This window comes from Quercus robur, chromosome 3, assembly GCF_932294415.1.
Source record: "Quercus robur chromosome 3, dhQueRobu3.1, whole genome shotgun sequence".
Taxonomy (NCBI): domain Eukaryota; kingdom Viridiplantae; phylum Streptophyta; class Magnoliopsida; order Fagales; family Fagaceae; genus Quercus; species Quercus robur.
Genome location: NC_065536.1, coordinates 52,958,619 through 52,980,235, shown reverse-complemented (window position 1 = coordinate 52,980,235; position 21,617 = coordinate 52,958,619). Strand labels below are relative to the sequence as shown.

Sequence of the window (21,617 nt, the reverse complement as noted above, 5' to 3'; positions counted from 1 at the left end):
AACACATTGAGATCGATTGTCATTTTATCCGTTATCATCTTGTCCATGGTGCTCTTAAGCTGCTCTCGGTCTCCTCTAAAGATCAACTTGCAGATATCTTCACCAAGTCACATCCTAAGGGGCGCCTTCATGCTTTGGTTGACAACCTCAAGTTGGTCTCACACCCACCTTAAGTTTGAAGGGTTGTTAATGTGTAATAAGTTGTAGCCTTTAGGCCCACCTTGTTTACTTGTATGGCACTTATACTTGTACTACACACTCTGCCTCCTATATAAAGACACTGTTAGAACATATGTGATTCACTTGTTAGGAACATATGTCACTATTTTATGTAATTGGCTAATCCTTTGATAAAACGCACTTTACTTGTATTTTGGTAAATCTAGGATGTGTTTAATACTTCAAGAAACTTTTTTCCAAGATCAAGTGTCGAAGCCATGCAAGCTTGTCTAAGATTCAAGCTGAAAAGTGCAAGTTCATTAAAGCTCAACAGCTAGCCATCTATCGAGCTTGAAGAGCTGTTCTAGTCCTATGGCTCGACAACAGCTTAACAAATAGGGTATCTGTCGAGGTTTAAGAAAAACAAATTTTCAGTTCTGTTTTGACTCTAATCCGTAATTATATGTTTGAGCTTTCTTTTCTTACAACCCTAGACATATAAAAGGATTATTTTAAAGGTCGTCAAAGGTGACACAAGTTGCACAAGTGTTGAGCAAAGTTTGTTCAAGCAAATTGTGACCGAAGACAGAATTTGCCCTAGTTCATCGTTCTTGTGAAGAAGTTGCTGTGTTTGTGCACCGTAGGGTTTTATGATCAAGCATCTTCTTGATCTTCATCATTTGGATGAACTGACAAACTTTGCAGCCAACAACCTTCTCTAGTTAGTGATTGAAGTCGCGTACTAGGATCCACGCAATTGGTTAGTCACGTACTGGGAGCCGTGCATTACAAGGAGAGATTGTCACTACAACGGAAAATAAATTTGACACGGTGATTTGTTTACGAATGGAGAAAACCTAACAGCAAAAACCCCATCGGGTGATTTTCAGGTCACCACTCCCGAAATTCCACTATTATCACAACAAGCGGTTACAAGTAAAGGAATCTTAGTACCTTATACCAACTTACAGTTGAACCCTTACCCCAATACCCAATTGGACTTGTTCTGTAGTGACAATTTCTCCTTTTGATGCACGGCTCCCAAGTACTTGACTAACCAATGCACGGATCCTAGTATGCGACTTCAATCACCAATTAGAAAAGGTTGTTAGCTGTAAAGTTCTTCAGTTCATCCCAACGATGAAGATCAAGAAGATGGTTGGTCACAAAACTCTATGGTGCACATATATAGCAATTTCTTCAAGAACAATGAACTAGAGCAAATTCTGTCTTCGGTCATAATTTGCTTGAACAAACTTTGCTTAACACTTGTGCAACTTGTGAATTCTTTGACGGCTCTTAAAATAATCATTTTATATGTCTAGGGTTAGGAGAAAGGAAGGTCCAAGGACACATTCACGGATTCCAAGAAAACAGATCAGAATTTATTTTTCTTTCTTAAACCTCAACAAATAGGAGGTGTTGAGCACACGGGCTAAAACAACTTTCTTAAGCTCGATAGATACAGCTGTCGAGCCAACTGTCGAGCTTTAATGAATTTGCACTATTCAGCTTGTTTCTTGGACAGACTTGAATGACTTCAACACTTGATCTTGAAACCTTTTTTCTTGAAGTATTAAAAACACCTAGATCTATCCAATTACAAGTAAAGTGCGTTTTGTCAAAGGATTAGCCAATTACATAAAATAGTGACATATGTTCCTAACAAGTGAATCACATATGTCCTAACAAAATCACCGTGTCAACTTAATTTCTGCTGCACTTAGTTTAATTGGTGATTTGTTTTTGCTACCACGCGCTTTGCATGTTAATTTGATTAATTAATAAACTTGGCTAATTAATCAATTAATTAATCACAAGAGGTTAATTCGTTTTTGGCCTATCAAGTGGTATCAAAGCAGGCACACTCTGATTAGGGTTAATCTTTGCTGTATTGGTCCATTGACCCCTGTTTGTCATGGATAGAGGACAGTCATTAATTATACTTCCTTTATTTGATGGCACTAACTATGCATACTGGAACGTACGCATGAGAGTTTTCTTGCAGTCTTTAGATAAGAAAGTGTGGCAAGCTGTTGAGACAAGCTGGACCAAGCCAAAGGAAGCACTAGCTGATTGGGATGAAGCCAAGATCAAGGTGGAAAACTTCAACAGCAAGACATTGAATGTTTTGTTCAATGCAATCACTAATAAGGAATTCAAGAAGATGTCCTCTACTGAAACTGCTAAGGAGGCATGAACCATTCTCTAGACAACCTATAAGGGAACCAAGGCTATCAAAGATTCAAAACTTCAGAGGCTCACTACAAGCTTTGAAGAAATCAAGATGGAGGAGGATGAGTCGTTCGATGAGTTCTATGCCAAGCTCAAGGACATAGTGAACTCAGCTTTTAATCTTGGGGAAACCATTCCTAAACCCAAGATTGTGAGAAAGGTGCTCAGATCTCTACCTGAGAGATTCCATGTCAAGATTACGACAATCGAGGAATCAAAGGATATTGACAAGATCCCCTTGACAGAGCTGGTTGGTAATCTGCAGACCTACGAGCTAGGGTTAACGAGGATTGGTAAGTCTGGCAAGAGCAAGAGCATGGCTTTGAAGGCCAAGAGCAGTGACACGGATAAGTCTTCAGACGATGAGATTCTAAGATGAAGTCCTACATCACCAGGCAATTCAAGAAGTTTATGAAGAATGCAAATGAAAAGGGCTTCGACAAGGACAGTAGGCAATCCAGTTCTTCTTAATTTAAGAGCCAAGACAAGGGGAAGAAGGATGCTAGGGATGGTGGTCAGTACATTGTTCCTTTAGGACCAAAGTGTTTTGGGTGTCAAGGTTTCGGTCACATGAAACAAGAGTGCCCCACATATCTCAAGACTATTGGGAAAAGCAGGGCACTTACTGCTACATTGAGTGACACCGAGCCTTTACTTGTAACCTCCTATTTTGATAATAGTGGATTTCTGGGGAGTGGTGACCTTAAAATCATCCAGTGGGGTTTTTGCCGTGTTGGTTTTCCCTATTCGTAAACAAATCACCGTGTCAATTTAATTTCCACTACACTTAGTTTAATTGGTGATTTGTTTGTGCTACCACTCGCTTTGTATGTTTGAAAGTTCAAAAACGTGTACAAAAACACTTTTGAACGTTTAGACCCCCAAAAACCAACTTAAACAACACAAGCAATATGTTAAACAACTAGTGTGCGGAAACTTAACATATGCTATAATATGGAATTGGTTTAACAACTATCTAAGCCATAACAAAATAAACCACAGCAGATAAAGTAAAGGCAGAGATAGAGAGGAAGGGAGATGCAAACACAGAGATAACACCCGGATGTGTTATCGAAGAGGAAACCGAAGACCTCGGCGAAAAACCTCTCCGCCGCCCTCCAAGCGGTAATCAATCCACTAGAAAATACAGTTGGGATACAAGGACAGCAATAGACCCTCCAAGCCTAATCTACCCAATGCACCTAAGCCCTCCAAGCTTCTTGCTCCAACGAGGTTGCGCCGAACCTTTTTCTTTTCTAGCTTTCCGGATTCCGCTACTACACCGTAGCATCAACCAATGAAGATTGGCTCCTTCCTAACTGCTTCCCAGAACTCCAAACGTCTGTCTCACAGAGATGATAATGGTGAGAACCAGGTTTGGTTATAAGGCCTCTTAAGGATTTGACAATGGAGAGGAAGAGAGTGAGGGATTTTGATGAGACTCTAAGGTAGAGATTGTGGGTGAAACAATCTGGTTTTTCTTTAGGGTTTCTCTCTCAAAATTCTCTCCGGAAGCTCTCTTTCAATCGTGGGTTAAAAGGGTATTTATACTGGAGTGAAGAGGAATGCGAAACGTCAGGTTTTTCCAAAACAGGGGTGGCTCGCGGCTTGACCTCGCGGCTTGACTAAGTCGCGAGATCCAGTCGCGAGTTAACCGTATGGCCAGTTGTCCTGTTTTGTCCTGTAGTGCTCCAGCTAGCATGACTGTTCATCTTCCAGCATGCTTGGCACGTGTGCATCTTCTGGCGGGTTGAAGCCGCGAGTCCACCCGCGAGTCCCAGCCGCGACACTCTGTTTTCTTGCACACTCTTGAGCAATCTTCACACTATCTCACTCACTACCCTTACAACAATCCCACCTAAATACAGGGTTACTAAATGCTGAATTACAAGCAAATTTGGCACGGAATAAAGCCAATTAGATGGTTGAATAAATTCAACCTTACAATGTTAATTTGATTAATTAAAAAACTTGGCTAATTAATCAATTAATTAATCACAAGGGGTTAATTCATTTTTGGCCTATCACTTTACTACTTCTCTTTATTATGATAACCAGAGTGCCGTTCATATTGCTCACAATGATGTCTTCCATGAACGAACTAAACACATCGAGATCGATTGTCATTTTATCCGTTATCATCTTGTCCATGGTGCTCTTAAGCTGTTCTCGGTCTCCTCTAAAGATCAACTTGCAGATATCTTCACCAAGTCACATCCAAAGGGACGCCTTCGTGCTTTGGTTGACAACCTCAAGTTGGTCTCACACCCACCTTAAGTTTGAGGGGCTGTTAATGTGTAATAGGCTGTGGCCTTTAGGCCCACTTTGTTTACTTGTATGACACACATACTTGTACTACACACTCTGCCTCTTCTATAAAGACACTTATGTATATTTTACTTTTTGAGAAATACAATACAATAATTCAGTATTTCTAACAATTTCGTTTTACAATTATGTTACAGTACCGCTACAAATTTGTGACGATACTGTAGCACAATTGCAACTTTTTTTAGGATACAAAACAGAATAATGGGACATTTTTGTGTTTTGATGGTAAAATATATCTACATATAACATATGATTGTGCGAGTGCGAGTGCGAGTGCGAGTGTGAATGCTCATACATTAATTGAACCTTTTTAAGTTCTACCATTTTTTTTTAAAATTAAATTTTATCATTTTAAAAGAGTACAGCCGTCACGTGAGTCATTTAAAATTTTAAATGACTTTAACAGTTTGCAAACAACTTAATCCATAAAATAAAAGTTGAATCATGAAATGGATGAATCGATGCTATCCACCTTGAAACAAAGTTGCTTTAATTAAATCGTAATGTATTTTAAGGTGCAAAGCTTAAAATGAAATTAATAAAAAAAGCGTTGAAGATAAATACAGAAATTTAATACGGTCAGTGAAATTGTTCCTTTTGCTTTAAAACACCTAGCTCAAAATTAAAACGATTTAATTATAAAATTTAATAAAGATTAAATATTATGGGAATTGGTTGGGACTTAGGAGTTGGGACACTTGAACGGGGAATCTAGGTAACTAATTTAATTTTTCCAACTATCTAGTTAGTAGTTAAGGTTTCAAAACTATATTTGTTACTAGCATCTCGAGTCTTTGAGACTCGATTTTGGCCTATAAATCGAGTCTCAAAGACTCGATTTTCATGGTCTAATCATATCTGATGTGGCATTTTTTTGCCACGTGGTAACCACCTGGAAATTGAGCCTCTAAGGCTCGATTTAAAAACCAAAAAAAATTTTAAAAAAAAATTTGAAGTATCATGTACCAGCCAAAATACCCAAAAACAAATTTCAGAAATCCCAGAACACAACAATCCCAAACTTAGAGACTCAGATCAGAGGGAGAGAGAGCTCACCTCACTGGCGCGCGGCCTGGGCTGGCGCGCGGCCTGGGCTGGCGTGCGGCCTAGGCTCGCACATCGGCCTGGGCTCGCTCACCGGCCTGGGTCGCGCGTGGCCTGGGCTCGTGCGGCCTGGGTTCTGGTGATTTTTTTTCTCCGATCTCCATCTTCTCCGATGTTCTGGTGGTTTTTTTTCTCCGATCTCGATCTTCTCTCTCTTTTCTATTTCTGGGTTTTTTTTTTCTCTAGTTGTCCTCTGATGTTCTGGTCTGATTTGTTCTTATTTATAAGGGTTATAAATCAAGTCTTAGAGACTCGATTTCCATGTAATCGCCACGTGGAAAAATATGCCACATCGGACATAATGAGAGCATAGAAATCGAGTCTTTGATGCTCGATTTATAGGCCAAAATCGAGTCTTTTAGACTCGAGATGCTAATAAATAATATAGTTTGTAAACTTGAACTACTAACTAGATAGTTGGGAAATTATGGCTAATTTCCCATTTTGTCCCATTTGAGAACAGAACTATGATTCTCTTGGTCGTACTTTTTGTCCTATATATGACTTGACTTTCGGTTGCTCCCACGAAACGAAAGCATATAGACAAAACAATTTTCCTTTACGCATGATTGTTTGGAAGTAAAATAGGGCGGATACAAAACTTTTAAAAGAATATAGGAAGGAAAATATTTTTGAAGTGTATTTAATTAGGTAGACTGGAAGAAAAATAAATGATAGTTAGGATCCAGGTGTTTTCTCCCCGAACCCACCAACATGTTTTCTCTCCAAAATGGAGAGAAAACTGAGTGGAGATAAATTTTTTTATTGACAAAAATGTTCATGTGCATGTGCACATGGACTTCTTCAAAGTTGCCTTTATTTTTTTTTTCTTCTCCCCTAGGCAGTAACTTTTTTTTTTCCCTTCTTTCTGGGTAGCGTTGCCCTTTCTTTTCTTTTTTTTTTTCTTTTTTTTTCTTTTTTTTTTTTTTTCTTTTTCTTTTTCTTTTCCTCATGATACACAAAAATCATCAGTGAGTTGATTGTCCACACATGTGCCAATGGATGTACCTAAAGAATAAAAGAGAAGAACTAATCAAAGGGCACTAATGGGGTACCGGCCAAAGACCCTCTGAAGATTAAGTCAGTGATAGAAGAATCACCAAGAACTCAAGAGTGCAAGAGTTAGGAAGAATTCACGTACCTTGAGAAGGTTAGGGTTTGGGGTTTGACCTGACCTAGATCCCTTGATATGGGGGAATTTCCTTGTAGAGAGAAGGATCCCAAGATGTTTGGGATCACTTTTCCATATATAGGAGATCTGATCATGTGGTAGGGTCTTTAGTCGTGACGTGCAAATAATTTCCATGTATGTACATATGAGTGGACCTCACGTGAGTTTCATGGGAAACCCTAAGGAGATGGATCGTCGGGATTGGGGGTTGGATTGTCAACCTGGATCTGACGGCCCATGGGGTCAATCATCCCTTTAGGATTGTTTTAAGTGTTAGGCCGATAATCAGATGAGGAAGGTTTGGCATGTAAGGAATGTTTGACACCCCATGTCGATCAATCAAAAATTATCCTCATCATTTCCTATTCTCTCTTCTTTTTTTTTTTTTTTTTAATAAATTAGGGTGATTGCTCTTTTTTGTGGTTATTTGTCACTTAAAAAAAAAAAATTAGGCATCATTCTTTAACAAGGGTATATAAGTAAATTTATTCAAACTCATTTTTTTCATTCCTGCACTTTTCCACTCCCAACCAAACAAAAATGAGAGAAAATATATTCTTTTCTATCCTCCCACTTTTCCATCATCCCACCATTTTCTATCCTCTTATTTTTCCATCCCTCTAACCAAACAGATCCTTAATCATGTAGGGTACCTTATTCCCTTGTAGCCTTCAGTAAATAATAAATTAGTAGTACTACACATAAAAATGTACAATTTTATACTACAACTCACTATAAATATTATGAACTTGGGACCTGGCTTACACCACGATAGAAAATATCATGGAGCAATTGTTATTAAGAAAGTTACAAGTAACAAATTGTTGAATTTGAGTTTTTAAAAAAGTGTTATTAGAAATTCCAAGAAAATTTTTTTAATATTGATTTTTTTTGGGGGGGGGGGGTGGATATCAACAACATCTGCATTGGCGGATTTACACGCAAGAGCACCTGACTTGCAAAAATAGGAAAAAAAAAAAACTATACTTGAAAAAAAAATTATATATCTAATTATTTTTAAACTAACCTATCTTGTCTATTCTAAAAAAATAATAATTAGGGTAAATTACATTTTACCACTCTAAACTATACTCCTGATTATACTTTACACTCTAAACTTTATGCACATTTTACATCATAAACTATGACCTTTGTTATACTTTGCACCTTAACATTAAGTTTGCCATTAACTTGGATGAAAAAATATGACATCACGTGAAAAGACTCAATTGCCCATTTTCTCATTTTTTAAAAAAATAAAGGAGAAATTACACTTTACCACCCTAAACTATACTCTCAATTACACCTTGCACCGTAAACTTTAGATTTCCATCGAAGTTAATAGCAAACTTGACATCGGGGTGCAAAGTGTAACAAGAGTCATAGTTTATGGTGCAAAATTTGCATTTGAAAGGTTAAGATGCAAAGTGCAATATGGAGTATAGTTGGGTGTGGTAAAGTGTAATTTTCCCTAATAATTAAACACTCTAACTTGAGAATCTCAAGAATTCAGCTATAACAAAAATAATATTGACCTCCTAAACATAATCTTTAGCCCATTCAATCAAAAAAGACAAATAAACAAATAACTAAAAGCCAAAATAAAAACAATTAAAATTATCCCAAATAACAGCGAAAATAGCCTAATCAACAACAAGATATGCCAAACTACAACAAATGAACAAAATATTCAATAAAAAATTCTATTTAAAAAAAATAAATAAAAACTCCTAATCATTTAGATTCATAACTTATTCGACTCATTTCATAAAAGTAATCAATAATTTCATTTTTCCTAAAGGGGGGGGGGGGGGGGGAGAGAGAGAGAGAGAGAGAGAGAGAGAGAGAGATTGTAACTATGAGTTCTTGTTGGCAGTGTTAGTAGCTCTACTCTCCTTTGCTTTGTAGTTGCAGTAGCTCTGCTCTTCTCAACTACTTGGCTCACAATCACAACATGTATCATTTGTTGCTCTCTACCTCTTTCTCTTTCTCTCACTTTCTCAATTTTTCTTTTTCATGAAATGATCTTTGATTGAAGATGTTTCCTTATTAGATTTTTAATTCAAAATCAATTCTAATTGAGTAGTCCTATAACCACAAACTATTTTATAACATTTTTACAAAATGTTGATGTGGCCAACCTTTTGTTGATTTTCATCTAGGTCCACCATTAATATCACTTTTTCATTTACCAATAATCACTCACTATATTAGCAATTTGTAAAATATTTTGTATTTTTAGCATTATTCATTATAATTTAAGTTAATATTTAAAGATTAATTAGGTTTTCTCTTGAGAATCACCCTATCGAACTTAACCAATTAAATTATAGTCAACACCTCCTTTGATGCCCCAAGTCGAGACTTAGCTGTTTTGCAACAATAGAAATTCCAGCAACCCAGGGTACATGGACTAGATTGCTATGATCCCAGGGTGTACCTCTCTCACAAATCTCCCATGGAGAGCCAGGTTACTTAGGCAAGAGAGTGAATGACGATTGTCACGATTCCTTAGTTTTACCAAACAAAAGACAACTGGTTTCAAAAGGGAACATTTCTCAAATACAGATATTGGCGGCGGTTGCTTCCCAACCTTGCCAAGAGCCATGAATCTCTAAGTATGCAACTGTCATGGGCTTGGGAACCCACGTATAGAAAGAGAGCTTGTTGAAATAATATGGGCAAAAGATTCCTCTGTTGTGTTCATAGTCGAAACATGGGCAGATAAAGCAAGGCTAGATCAAACTCTCGGTACTATTACTTTTGATCAGAAGTGGGTGGTGCCAAGGACAACCAGAGGAGGTGGGTTGGATAGAGTGGTAGTTGAGGGGGATTCAAGCATTGTGATGTTAGGTTTGAAGTTGAAGGAGCCAAGTCTGGCATCTTAAGGTTTACTTATTTTGGATGCAATTATCTTTGAGAATCTTTTTTTCTGAATTATCCTACTCTCATGTTAAGAGGGAGGGTAACAAATTTGCACATTATTTGGCTAAATTAGCAGTTAACTTTCCAGACAGTGTAATATGGATGGAGGATGTTCCACCATCAATTTCCCCTTTTGTTCAGGCTGATTTGGCCATTGTTTTGAAATAAAAGAATTCAATGTCTTCTTTCTCAATATATATATATATATATTTTTTTAATTTTTTTAATTATAGTCTTAAAAAATAATCAATCTTTATTTCCTTAATTAAATCTTACTTAATTCATTTATCATGGAAAATATTTGAATCTTAAATCAATCACAACTAGACTTAATTATCTTTTCAAACTTGAAAGGATTTTAATAGTTAAGACTTTCCTTTTAAAAATGCTTTTAGTTTTAATTCCAAATTAAATTCGAATTTCAAATGTTATGACTTTTAATTTAGGAAATATCTTATTTTAATGACTTGATTACCTTCTTTAATTAACCTCTCAAAATTTTTGACCCAATTAATTAACCCTAGAATTAATGGAATGTAAAAAAAGAAGGAAATAAATTTATTACAAATGTTAATGTTTTGGGTACTATAGGTTTTGTTATATAAATTAGGAAAAATGCCCAAATATGCCTTGAACTTTAAGCTAGTGGCCATTACATCATCTGAACATTTATTTTGGTCAATTTACTCCTTAAATTTCACACATCCAATTCACTACATCTGATAGTTTGTTGTTAAAATACTAACAGAATATGCACCTGAAATGCACATGATGTTAAAATACCAAAACCAATAGTCTAAACCCTAATGGAAGAAGAGAGAGACACGTTTTGAGTGTCAGAGAGAGATAAAGTAAGAACCAACGCACCATCCCTCTCCGGTGCTGGAAATTTTTTTCTTGCCTTTCGTGGTCCTACCATGCCTTTCAACAACATATATGGGTCGCTGTTTGATAGCCACCATGACATTGATATTTGCATTCCAAAGATTTCCCAAGATGCCTCAATGTTGGAACTCTATTTTTTATAATGTGCTTGATTTACAAGGCTGGAATGTCGAAGTTCACTGATGTTTTACCCTTCAAACATTGTGTGGACAAATTCCTTGCGAGTTGTATTTAACAAATAGATCAAAATCCAACAAGTCCCCATCTAAATTAACAATCTTTACTGACCCAACAAAGAAAACTAACCAAAACCCACCAATCAATTCCAAATCCCAACAACACAAACAACAAAATTCATCAAAACCCAGATTTTTTTTGGCAAAAAAAGAAGAAGAAGAAACAATTAAATATAAATTCCCTTAATCAATAACTAGAAAAAAGGTACCTTAGTTTGTTTGGGTTTGGAGATCAAAGTCTGGGAAGTGCAATCCCTTATGTCTAGATCCGTTATAGCCTTCTTAAAATTAAAGCTAATTGGTTTTAGAGATTTGAGACTTTTTTTTTTTTTTGGTTTGTAAGGTGTGGATCCATATATGTTGTTGAAAGGCGAAACAAGAACTCAAACGGCGGGCCAAAAATTTCCAGCACCTGAGAGGGATGATGCGATAGTTCTTACAGTTTCTCTCTCTTACACTCAAAAACATTTCTAACATCACGTGAATTTCAGGTGCATATTCTGTTAGTATTTTAAAAGCAAACTAATAGATGTAGTGAATTGGCAGATGTGTGAAGTTTAAGGAGTAAATTGTCCGAAATAAAAGTTCAAGGGCTGTAATGGCCACTAGCTTAAAGTTCAAGGGGTATTTGGACATTTTTCCCTAAAAAATAATTAATTATTTTCTTCTAGCTTAAATGTAGAGTTATTTTTATTTTTTATATTCTTCATTGCATTTTATTAATTTTTTTTTCTTTTTCATATATTAAAAAAAAAAAAAAATCTTTTATCTTTTGCTAGACTTTGTTGCAATTATTTCCAATGCAACTAAATTTGAGTAAGAATATCATATTTCAAATCGATTTTTTCTCATATAATTCTTAGAAAAATAAAAATAGAAATCCATTTTATATAAATAATAGTGCAATATTTATAAATCTTTAATACATGAAATAAATGTAATGACCCTATTAATACTATTTTGTCATTACATAGCATAAATTGAGGTTGTTTGTTATATTATATGTGTGTATATATATTTGTCACAAAGAAAATCTTTAGAATCCTTCTTACATGTCATGGCACTAAAATCTTTAAAGTCTGTGGGTTATAGTTAGCTCAACTGGTAAAGTTTCTGATGGTTGAATAAAAGATCTGGGATTTACTCCCTGCCTACAGCAAAAACTGATTGATGTTTTGGTCTGATGATAAAAAATTATCATTAGGAACGGACGTTATAGGTTGAAACTCTCTCAAAAAAAAAAAAAAAAAAAAATTCTTTAGTCTCATATAAAGTGCATATAGTCATGTCCGGTTGAATGTAACTAAGTGTTCTAGGATGCATGAGAACTGAGAGAGTTTAAGTGTGTTTAGTTACTATATGAGTTCTTAAAACACTTAACAAGTACTCAAATTGTGGATTCTAGTTAGCTTAACTAATAAAGTTTTTTATGGTTGAATAAGAGATTTGGAGTTCAATATCCGCGTACACCAAAAACCAATTGGTGTCTTGGTTTGATGATAAAGAGTATCATTAGGAGTAGACGTCATAGATTGAAACTCTCTCTCTCAAAAAAAAAAAAACAAAAAAAAACAAAAAAACAAAAACAAAAACAAGAACTCATATAGTATATGAGTTTTAAGGTCTTTGTATATGTTAACTTGGGTATAGAGAAATATATTCTTTAACACCGTTAAATATACTTGATTGGCCTTGCTTGCTTATATTAGCCTAAACATAATACTTCACATGCATTTGTATATGCTTCAATGCTTAACATACTTTCTCCCATTTATTTATGCTTCATAGCTTAAATTATGCTTAAATAATCCATACATTAGAAGATTATTTTTCTCATTAATTTGTTATTTCCATCATTCATTATATTATCTTTTACTTAGAAGAAAACGCAACGATAGTAGCCAACAGACAATCCATTAGCGTGATTACTAGACTTGGCTACCCCAAAGAATCTGGGTTTGGCTGCTAATCTATCAAAACACGACTGTGTCATGGCACAAAAAGACCCTGGAAACCTTCCTACCACAGTAATCCCAAAATTTCTGGAATCCTTCTATAGTGATTTCTTCCACAAACGTCACTTTCACATGATGCAAAACCTTTAGACTCCAAGGATCACCTTGAAGATTTGTTGTAGCGAACTCAATGGAAAAAATTCTCGGTGGTTTCAAAACAATCGAACAATCACTTTGTTTATAATCACAAAATGAGTGGGTAGAATTTAAGGAATTTTCAGTTTGGCTAAAAGAAGAAAATGCATAAGGTATTCTGTGTGTTTACTCTTTGTGTGACAGCTTTTTTCTCGCTCGAAAATTTATGCATTCAGTGGTTTGTATAGGTGTATAGAGTAGGTTAAATAGTTACCATGAATCCTTTTCCAAATAGAATTAGAGTTCTGATTTCCGAAATCCCACTTGGGCTATAGCCTCAAGCGAGTGACAGGCAAGTTTTGGGCTGCAGTTTCGCTTGTGCAAATCCTATTTTGCTTGAGCGGAAACTCTAGTATTCAATTTCTTTGAGATCTTCAATGAAACTCCTGATAGACTTTTAAAATAAATCAAATACAACCAATTCTAAATATTTGAGCACAAATTTTGTTATGAAATTAGTCAATACTTTTAAAAACCTAACAAACCCCAAAGAGGGATTTTTCATAGTCAACAACAATGATTTCGTTTTGACTAAACTTGAGTCACTCTGAAAATGAGAAAAACATTTTTTATAAAATATGTATTTTACACTGAAAGAAACAAATCTAAACTTCTAGCAACTCATGGAAATTTTCAGAGCTCTCGGGAAAGATATTTTTGTTTAGTTGCCTCTCTGCTTTTGGAAATTCTCTTGGATGAAATTAATGGTGGAGTCAGGATAATTTCAGTTCAGAAAGGACAAAATTGAAAGTAAAAACAATTGTGGCAAAATGTGTCACATAGGACAATTGTGACAAAATATGTATATTTTTGTGTGATACTAGCATTATTGTTTTTCTCTACTAATAATAGATCACTTTAACAACAATAAGTCTAAAATTACAATTTTTTACAAAATTTTTAACAATTTCTAAATTGGCAAGTTCTAAATGGTGAAAAAAAAAATAATGTTAATAATAGACTGAAACAACTTAAAAACTCAACAATAATAAAATTTGTTGTGATAAATATTGTGTAGGTAACCTTTCTCCTTTAACAAATGTGAAAAAAGTGGTGTAGGTAACATTATTTATTGTTGAATAGCAGTGAGAAAGGTTAAAACGTTAAGAAGGCATGAAAACTTGTCAAACGCATAAAACTTTGAGTTTTAAGTGGGACCATTGAACTTTGTTTTAATTTTAAAATGACAAAAAAGTAATATGTGTTATATGGACGTATGAGCTTTTCATTTTGTAGAGAGACTTTCTCAATTGCCCCCTCTCGCACCCTTGGCTTTGCCATTGGATGAACTTCATGTCCAGCTTCCTTCTCAAAAAATAAATAAAAAATTTCATGTCCAGCTTCAAAGAATTGGTTATGAAAAAGAAAACCATGGTCAGCTTTACACTTCTCATCTTTTATAAAAGACAACATAAAATGTACCCCACAAAGAATAGTAAAATTTGAATGTAACAAATCTCTTTATTATAAACTTATTTGAAAAGAAAAATATTTAAGTTATTACCAATTTTATTAAAAGAGGCTTACAAAAAGGCTTGACAATAAAAATGATTAATGTCATATTAATAATATAATAAGTAAATTTCTTAATTAATTTTATTTTAAAATAATAAGGCTACTACAAAAAGACAAATCCTCCGCCGACCACCATCCCATTCATCCTCAGCAACCTCACATGGCTGTTCGAATGGCTTGGCTTTGGCTCAGAGCATTGGTCTAGCTAGAGCAATTTGTGTTCACCCTTAAGATGCCAATTCAACAATATAATAGACATATGTCAAATTATTATTTTTTTAATTAATAACACATTAGTTTGTAAGGTTAATTTAATATAATTTACAACATTCTAACATTAAAATTTTTTTTTATGTCTTTAAAAATTGACAAATCAATTTTTAGATTTATGTAGTAATATGTATAATATACCTAAAATTACTCAAAGAAAAAATTAAAGCTATTACTAATTTTACTAAATAAATAAGCTGAACCAGTAATGAATTTGATTTATGCCATATCAACAATACAATAAAACTTTTGTTGTATCTTTAAAAAAACATACTTCAGTTTGTGAACCTTAGTTAATAAAATTTAAAGTATCCCTATCATTATTCTTTGATAAAAGTTGCCTCTAACTCTAGCATGACACACGCTCTACAGTGCCTTAAAGGCTAAAGCCATTGGCTTTAAAAATTAATTAAAGCTCACCGTGAAAGAAACATGTTATATTCTTTATAATATATATTAATCAAATTTACTTGCCCCTATTACCTTTTAAATCAGGTTTTCCATATGCTTTCCAAAGATTAATGCCTTAATTGTTGGGGGCATAAAAAACAGTTACAGTTTGTTCTACGATGTGGTGTGCTTTTCCTGGTCACATACTCACATGCAGCTATAGAAACTATAAAAGCTATACTCCACATGAATGTCTTCATGATCTCTTGCTTCATTTCTAACTTTCATTGTAAGGTCAGCTGCCACCACCATAATTGTATTGTTTTTTCAAGCATTTTTGAAGAATTGCCAATACCAATTATCAAGCACATTTTCACTTGTCTAAATATTTATTTCTATTCTTTTAGGTGTCTTCCCTTTAGTTCCTGTAGTTTCTCCCTTTCTTTATAGTTTCCCTCAGAATTAAAGCTAAGAATGTTGGAGATTTATTCCTATTCTTTTTAATGCCTTCCCTTTAGTTCTTATAGTTTTACCTTTTCATTATAGTTTCCCGAAGAATTAAAGCTAAGAATGTTGGAGAATAACTCTTTTTGTTTTAAGAAGATATTGCTTTTCAAACACAATTGAAATATCATGCACCTGCTCTACTTTCCCCTTTTAACTAGTGCTATGGGCTCTATTTTCTTCTCCGCTACACCAAGAAAAAGTGCAAAAGGAAAGGATTTGGATTCCCTGCTCAGATATTTTTAAAGTTTAAAGTAAGAACCTCTATTTAAAGTAAGAACCTCTTTTTATGGTGGTCTCCATGTAATGAAAAACTGAAACATGGCTGTCCTTCACTCCTTTCAGTGATCAGTCACTCTATCAACACACACGCAAAACATATGCAGTGATGCCATTGCCACTGGAATATATTAAATGGTTATTTGCTCAAGCAAAGAACTACTTTTATTTTCATCCGTCACCTTTTTCCATATGCGACCCCATGAATATCTTAGAAGTATGTTTGTAAGCTCATATAATATCTCAATCCACAAGAACACAGTACCATCGTTACTTCAGCAATGAACTTTCTTGGGAGTGACCCCTTCTGGAGGTCATCATCATATTCAGACGAAGATATCCAGATAAAGAAGCTACTCCTTACTCATGACCCTGATGGCCGCTGTCTTGATTCTGAGCTATTGCTGCGTGCAATACAGTACATCATCCTTTATTCAGAAGTACCACTTACCCCTCTGGTCTGTTAAACTTCTTGATCACTTTAGATGATCACTTTAGTAAAATTATATTTCAATTTTCTTTTAGAGATGCTGCAGAGTATGTGAGCTTTCCAAAATATTATGGTATATATTGTTGAAGTATTATACCAAAGCAACTCTTAGTAAATTCTGGTTTCCCAGCATATTGATCAATCACATTGGTAGACCATTATATTTTGCGCTTTTTTATATTGTCAGAGTTATTCGTAAGGCCTGCATTGCTCTCTACTGATATATCCTGCTAATGGTTTAATTTATTAAGCACTTGTATTTTTCATTGCAAGAACTTGTTTATTCATTTCCAATCACTTGTTGCAGGTTTCTGATCTACAATTTGATGCTATGGCAATAAGTGATGAAAGTAACATTGAAGCAAATAGTTCCAAAGAACCGCTTGGGCATGTCATTTATAAGATTTCACTACAGGTAATTCACATCTCTCTCTCTCTCTCTCTCTCTCTCTCTCGCACGCAGACATGCATACATACATACAATCTAACATATGTTTTAATTTATTGTAATGCCAGATGCGCTGCAAGTGTCCTGGTGAAGATGATCTACACATGAGGACGATGTTTTTGTTTGATTTGCTAGGAAATTATAAATGGGATGCAAAGATGGTTATAGTGCTTGCAGCATTTGCAACAAACTATGGAGAATTTTGGCTCCTAAGGGAGCTCTGTCCTCGTAATCCTTTGGCAGTATCAGTTGCAATGCTTAAGCAGTTGCCTAATGACTTGAGCACATTGAAGCGTCGATTTAAGGCATTGAACTTTTTGGTTAAGAATATGGTGGATGTGACCAAGTGTATCATTAAGTTTGAAGGCTTGCCACTTTCTCATGTAGAGCTGGATAAGGAAGTGGATGTTACAAGGTCTTACATTTATGTGTCCGCTTACTGGGTCACTAGAAGTGCCTTGGCATGCTCTTCTCTAATCACAGATTTGATCACCATGAAACCTGAGCAAGTGCATGTTCTTTCTCTTCAATTGGCAACATATATGCTGATTATTCTTCTTCTGCTTCATTATTTCTGTTGAAAGATTGAGCATTTAAAAAAGAATTAAAATATGATTTATTGTATTTTATCAATATTTAAATGTAATAACATGTATATTATTTATACTTTTGTTTTAGAATGTTATAATAATGTTTGAACCCCCTTTACAGGAATTTGGATTCAACAATAATCGCAACATGGGAGCTATTAAGTTTGGTTTGTAGATCAAGCAGCATATGGAGTCACCTCAGACAGCAGGTGGATTTGTGTCATGAACAAATAGGTATTATTTATAGCTTCTTCAGAATAATTTGGAACACTTAACTGGTTGTCTAAAGTATTAGAATCTGCATAATATTAATGATTGTTCTATTACATAACTCGCAGAGACAAAGTTGTGTCAGAAGCTATTAGAACTCTTTAAGGAGTCCCCCCCAATCAATAATCAAGAGGTGCTCCATATGCTATTTGCTTCAAAGGATGCCCTGCCACTTAAAGATTGCTCCTCACAAGCAAAGGTTTTATTCCCTCCAGCTGTTGTTTCATATTTGAAAAAGGATTTTCATGCTCTCTAATCTCTATAAAATTCCAACAGATTCTCACATAATGAGTTCAATTAAAGTAATGGTTATTAAAGCATGTCTTCTTAGTTCCAACTACTACAAGATGTTGAACAAAGATTCTGTTTATTCTAAAACTTAAAAAACCATGTCACCATTAGTTTACTTTGAGGGACCTTTACAAATCTCAACTTTGGATTTTTATGTAAGTGTTAATTTAGTCATGCATTTCTAATTTGAAAAATTAACCCCTTAAACATTGTTTCTATACAAATAGATTATTCTACTGTATTTTTCTGTGAAACCTTAACCAATAATCACGTTATAGGCACATGCTTTTGCCACATCACACATACTTCTGAAATGATACTATACCTTCAATTATTATATCCATTTAACTTTTTTTTTTTTTAAAGGAAAAAAAGAAGAAGGGATAGTGGCTTTTTACAAGATCAAGTTCGACGTTAACTAAATTGCTTAACTAGGGCATCCTCACAAAGGAACCACAAATATGAAAGAAAGAATAAGAAGAGAGAGAGAGAGAAAAAAAGAAAAAAAAGAAAAAAAGGAAGCTGCAATAAATAATGCCACTTGGGGGAAATTAGTATACAAAAGAATACCCATGGTAAGGTACAAAGACTAAATTGACACAAAACATAATGTCCAAGGAGCTGATTGGTCAATTTGGAAATGCAGCTAACAAGAAACTCCTATGATGATATCTGTAAGACACTTCTAGGGTGCTCTTTGGGTGAAAATGATACTTTCCATTTGAAATGGATGGATTTCATGATTTAGATTTAATATTACAAATCTAAAGCTGTACAGACTGTTAGTTCATTGTTTCGAACATCTGTTAGGAACCAACTTGAAATCTGTCTTGACCCTCTTATTGAGTACAAACTCTTTTTCCTCTAAATTCACACTTTCTTTGTGTTCATTGACAGCTTGGTGTATCTGAACTGGAAAACAAGGTAGTTGTGCTCTTGATCTCAAAGCCAGAGCTCCTCCCAATAGAGGAATTACTTTTCCTAGTTCAGCAAACATATGATCACCCTCTCAATAAGAACTACAAGGGAAAGTATGAGATTGTATGGTTTCCCATTTCGTATTCTGATACATGGACTGAAGATGAGGTGAGATGTTTTAACTTTTTCTCAAACTATTTGCCATGGTACTCTATTCGCCAACCATGGTTACATAGCTCAGCAGTGGTGAACTCTATGAAACAAGCATGGAACTACAAGGGTGAACCACTCATGGTAGTGCTGGATTCAAGAGGGATGGTTACCAACTCAAATGCAATTGACATGGTAATTAGCTGGGGTGCCTGGGCTTACCCCTTTTCAGCTTCAAGAGAAGAGCAGCTCTGGGAGGAGCAGAACTGGACAATGCAACTTTTGATTGATAATATTGACCCCCTACTTGCTAGTTGGGTATAACTCTAACTCAATGAAGCAACATTGGATCATCACTTGTTGAGACTTTTTTTGTCATTTCAGATACCAAATTGTTAGATTCCTTGTACTTGAGCTCATAGGATTGAGAATGATTTCAGGTAGAAGAAGACACAGACCTTTGCATTTATGGAAGTGAGAACCAAGATTGGATTCGAGAGTTCATCTCTAAAATGAAGGAGATTAAAAGCACAGGCGTGCAGCTTGAGATGGTGTATGTAGGCAACAAGAACAGACCAGATGATCATGTGAGGAACATTTTGGCCAGCATTGCGGAAGAAAAGCTTACTGGTTCTCTTTCTTTCACAGCAACTCAATTCTTTTGGCTTCGGTTGGAGAGTATGAGAAGGTCAAAACTCTGGCTTAGAAAGACAGCCGATAATGATCGTATTCTAGATGAGGTTTCAGCATTGCTGGACTTTAGTGATAGTGGTTGGGCAGTAATAGGAAAAGGGTCTTCCACAGATATTGTGCAGCTTCAAGGAAAAGAGTTCATGCAACGCTTGAACCTTTTTTCACAGTGGGGAAACAATGTGGCAAAACTGGGATTCTCGGGTGCCATTAGGAATGCCCTTGAGCCTTCTTCGTTACCTGGGCCTTGCAGTCACTCCACTGTCATTCCTTATGCTGAGGGATTCACTGAAGGAACTGTAATTTGTGAGAAATGTAAGCGTCCCATGAAGAAGTTTTTTGTATATGAATGAAATGTAATGGTATAGGTGTTTTAACCAAAGATTTGTCTAACTGCAGTGAATTGAATGGGTTTATTATTGCCTCAATTAGTACCTTTTAAGAAGAGAATAAAGAACACAATATGACAATAACAATAATAAAACCAATGTCTACGAAATTGAATAATCTTACTTGCATTACTTAAATAACGTGATACAAGAAATCAAGAAAACAACTTGATATAAGGGTCGAAAAACTAGTAAATTACATCTACATTTATGAACTACTGAAAATAAATGGCAACAAGAAATGTGAATGACATATAAGAATAGTGATGGCTGCCACGTAGTATAATGCAATGTTATTGGTCTTGGAAAAATGCTTTTGACTAGAATCCTTGAGAAATGCCAAAATGAACAAATAACATGGAGTTTCTAAGTACTCCGGAAGACCAAAGAAACAAAAAATGTCATGGAATTCCACGATGGATCAAGTTTGAAGAGAAGAGTTCCAAGATAGCCTCATTTAATGTATTTTAATTTTGAGTTTTCCAGAAGTTTAAACTATTGCAATATAGAGCCTATTTTTATTCTTATTTTTTCAAAAGTGACTTGAATTATTCCTTGTGAGCTTTTCCTTGGAAGAGTATGTGGTTCTTGTTGTTTATATAGGTATATTAGTTATATAGTGTAACTTGTACAGTAATATAGAAGAGTAAAGATGCTTTGAATAGCAAAGGAAGTGAAAAATAAAAATTAAAAAATTTATAATAATAAATTTGAAAAACAAAGGTGCCGCACCTGTGTTTCTGTGCAAGGGTGCAAATTGGCATCCGTGTCCTGACTCCCGAGTGCATGCACAAATGTGTTTATCAGTTTATGTACAAGAGTGCATCCACAATCGTGTCCTGATACAAAATTGCAGTTATGCTCAAACTTTGTGTGATTTTCATGTTTCTGGGGGCTATAGTTTGGTTCTTACTTTGAAAATGAACCGTAGTGACTCTCCTAAGTTGCTGTTATAGGACCATAACCCCTTATATATAAATAATAGGACCATGACACACCATTTTTTAGAAGTGCACAGAATTTTCCAAGTTTTCTACTTATAGAATTCTTTGCTTCGTTGTATCTGAGGGAAACTTTGATCGGAGGAGTGGATAAGTGGAATGATAAAAAATGGTGGGAGGATAGAAAAGATTTTAATTTCTCTTTTTTTTGTTTAGTTGAAAGTGAAAAAAGTGAAGAGATAGAAAAAATGAGTTTATATAAATTTACTTATATACTCTTATTTAA

At 34.9% G+C, this 21,617-nt stretch overlaps 1 protein-coding gene across 2 annotated transcripts; it reads left to right on the top strand.

The window, feature by feature from the left end:
- Nucleotides 1–16,184: 16,184 nt before the first annotated feature.
- On the top strand, nt 16,185–20,429 carry LOC126718335 (protein SIEVE ELEMENT OCCLUSION C). Of its 2 annotated transcripts, none has more exons than XM_050420467.1 (7): nt 16,185–16,612; nt 16,952–17,059; nt 17,161–17,597; nt 17,804–17,916; nt 18,021–18,151; nt 19,141–19,629; nt 19,752–20,429. In XM_050420467.1, exons 1-7 carry the CDS (start codon nt 16,436–16,438, stop codon nt 20,352–20,354), a joined length of 2,058 nt encoding a protein of 685 aa, XP_050276424.1. In that variant the 5' UTR covers nt 16,185–16,435; the 3' UTR covers nt 20,355–20,429. The 2 variants fall into 2 exon arrangements, with proteins under 2 accessions (XP_050276424.1, XP_050276423.1); XM_050420466.1 differs by having other exon boundaries at nt 17,161–17,603.
- Nucleotides 20,430–21,617: the final 1,188 nt, after the last annotated feature.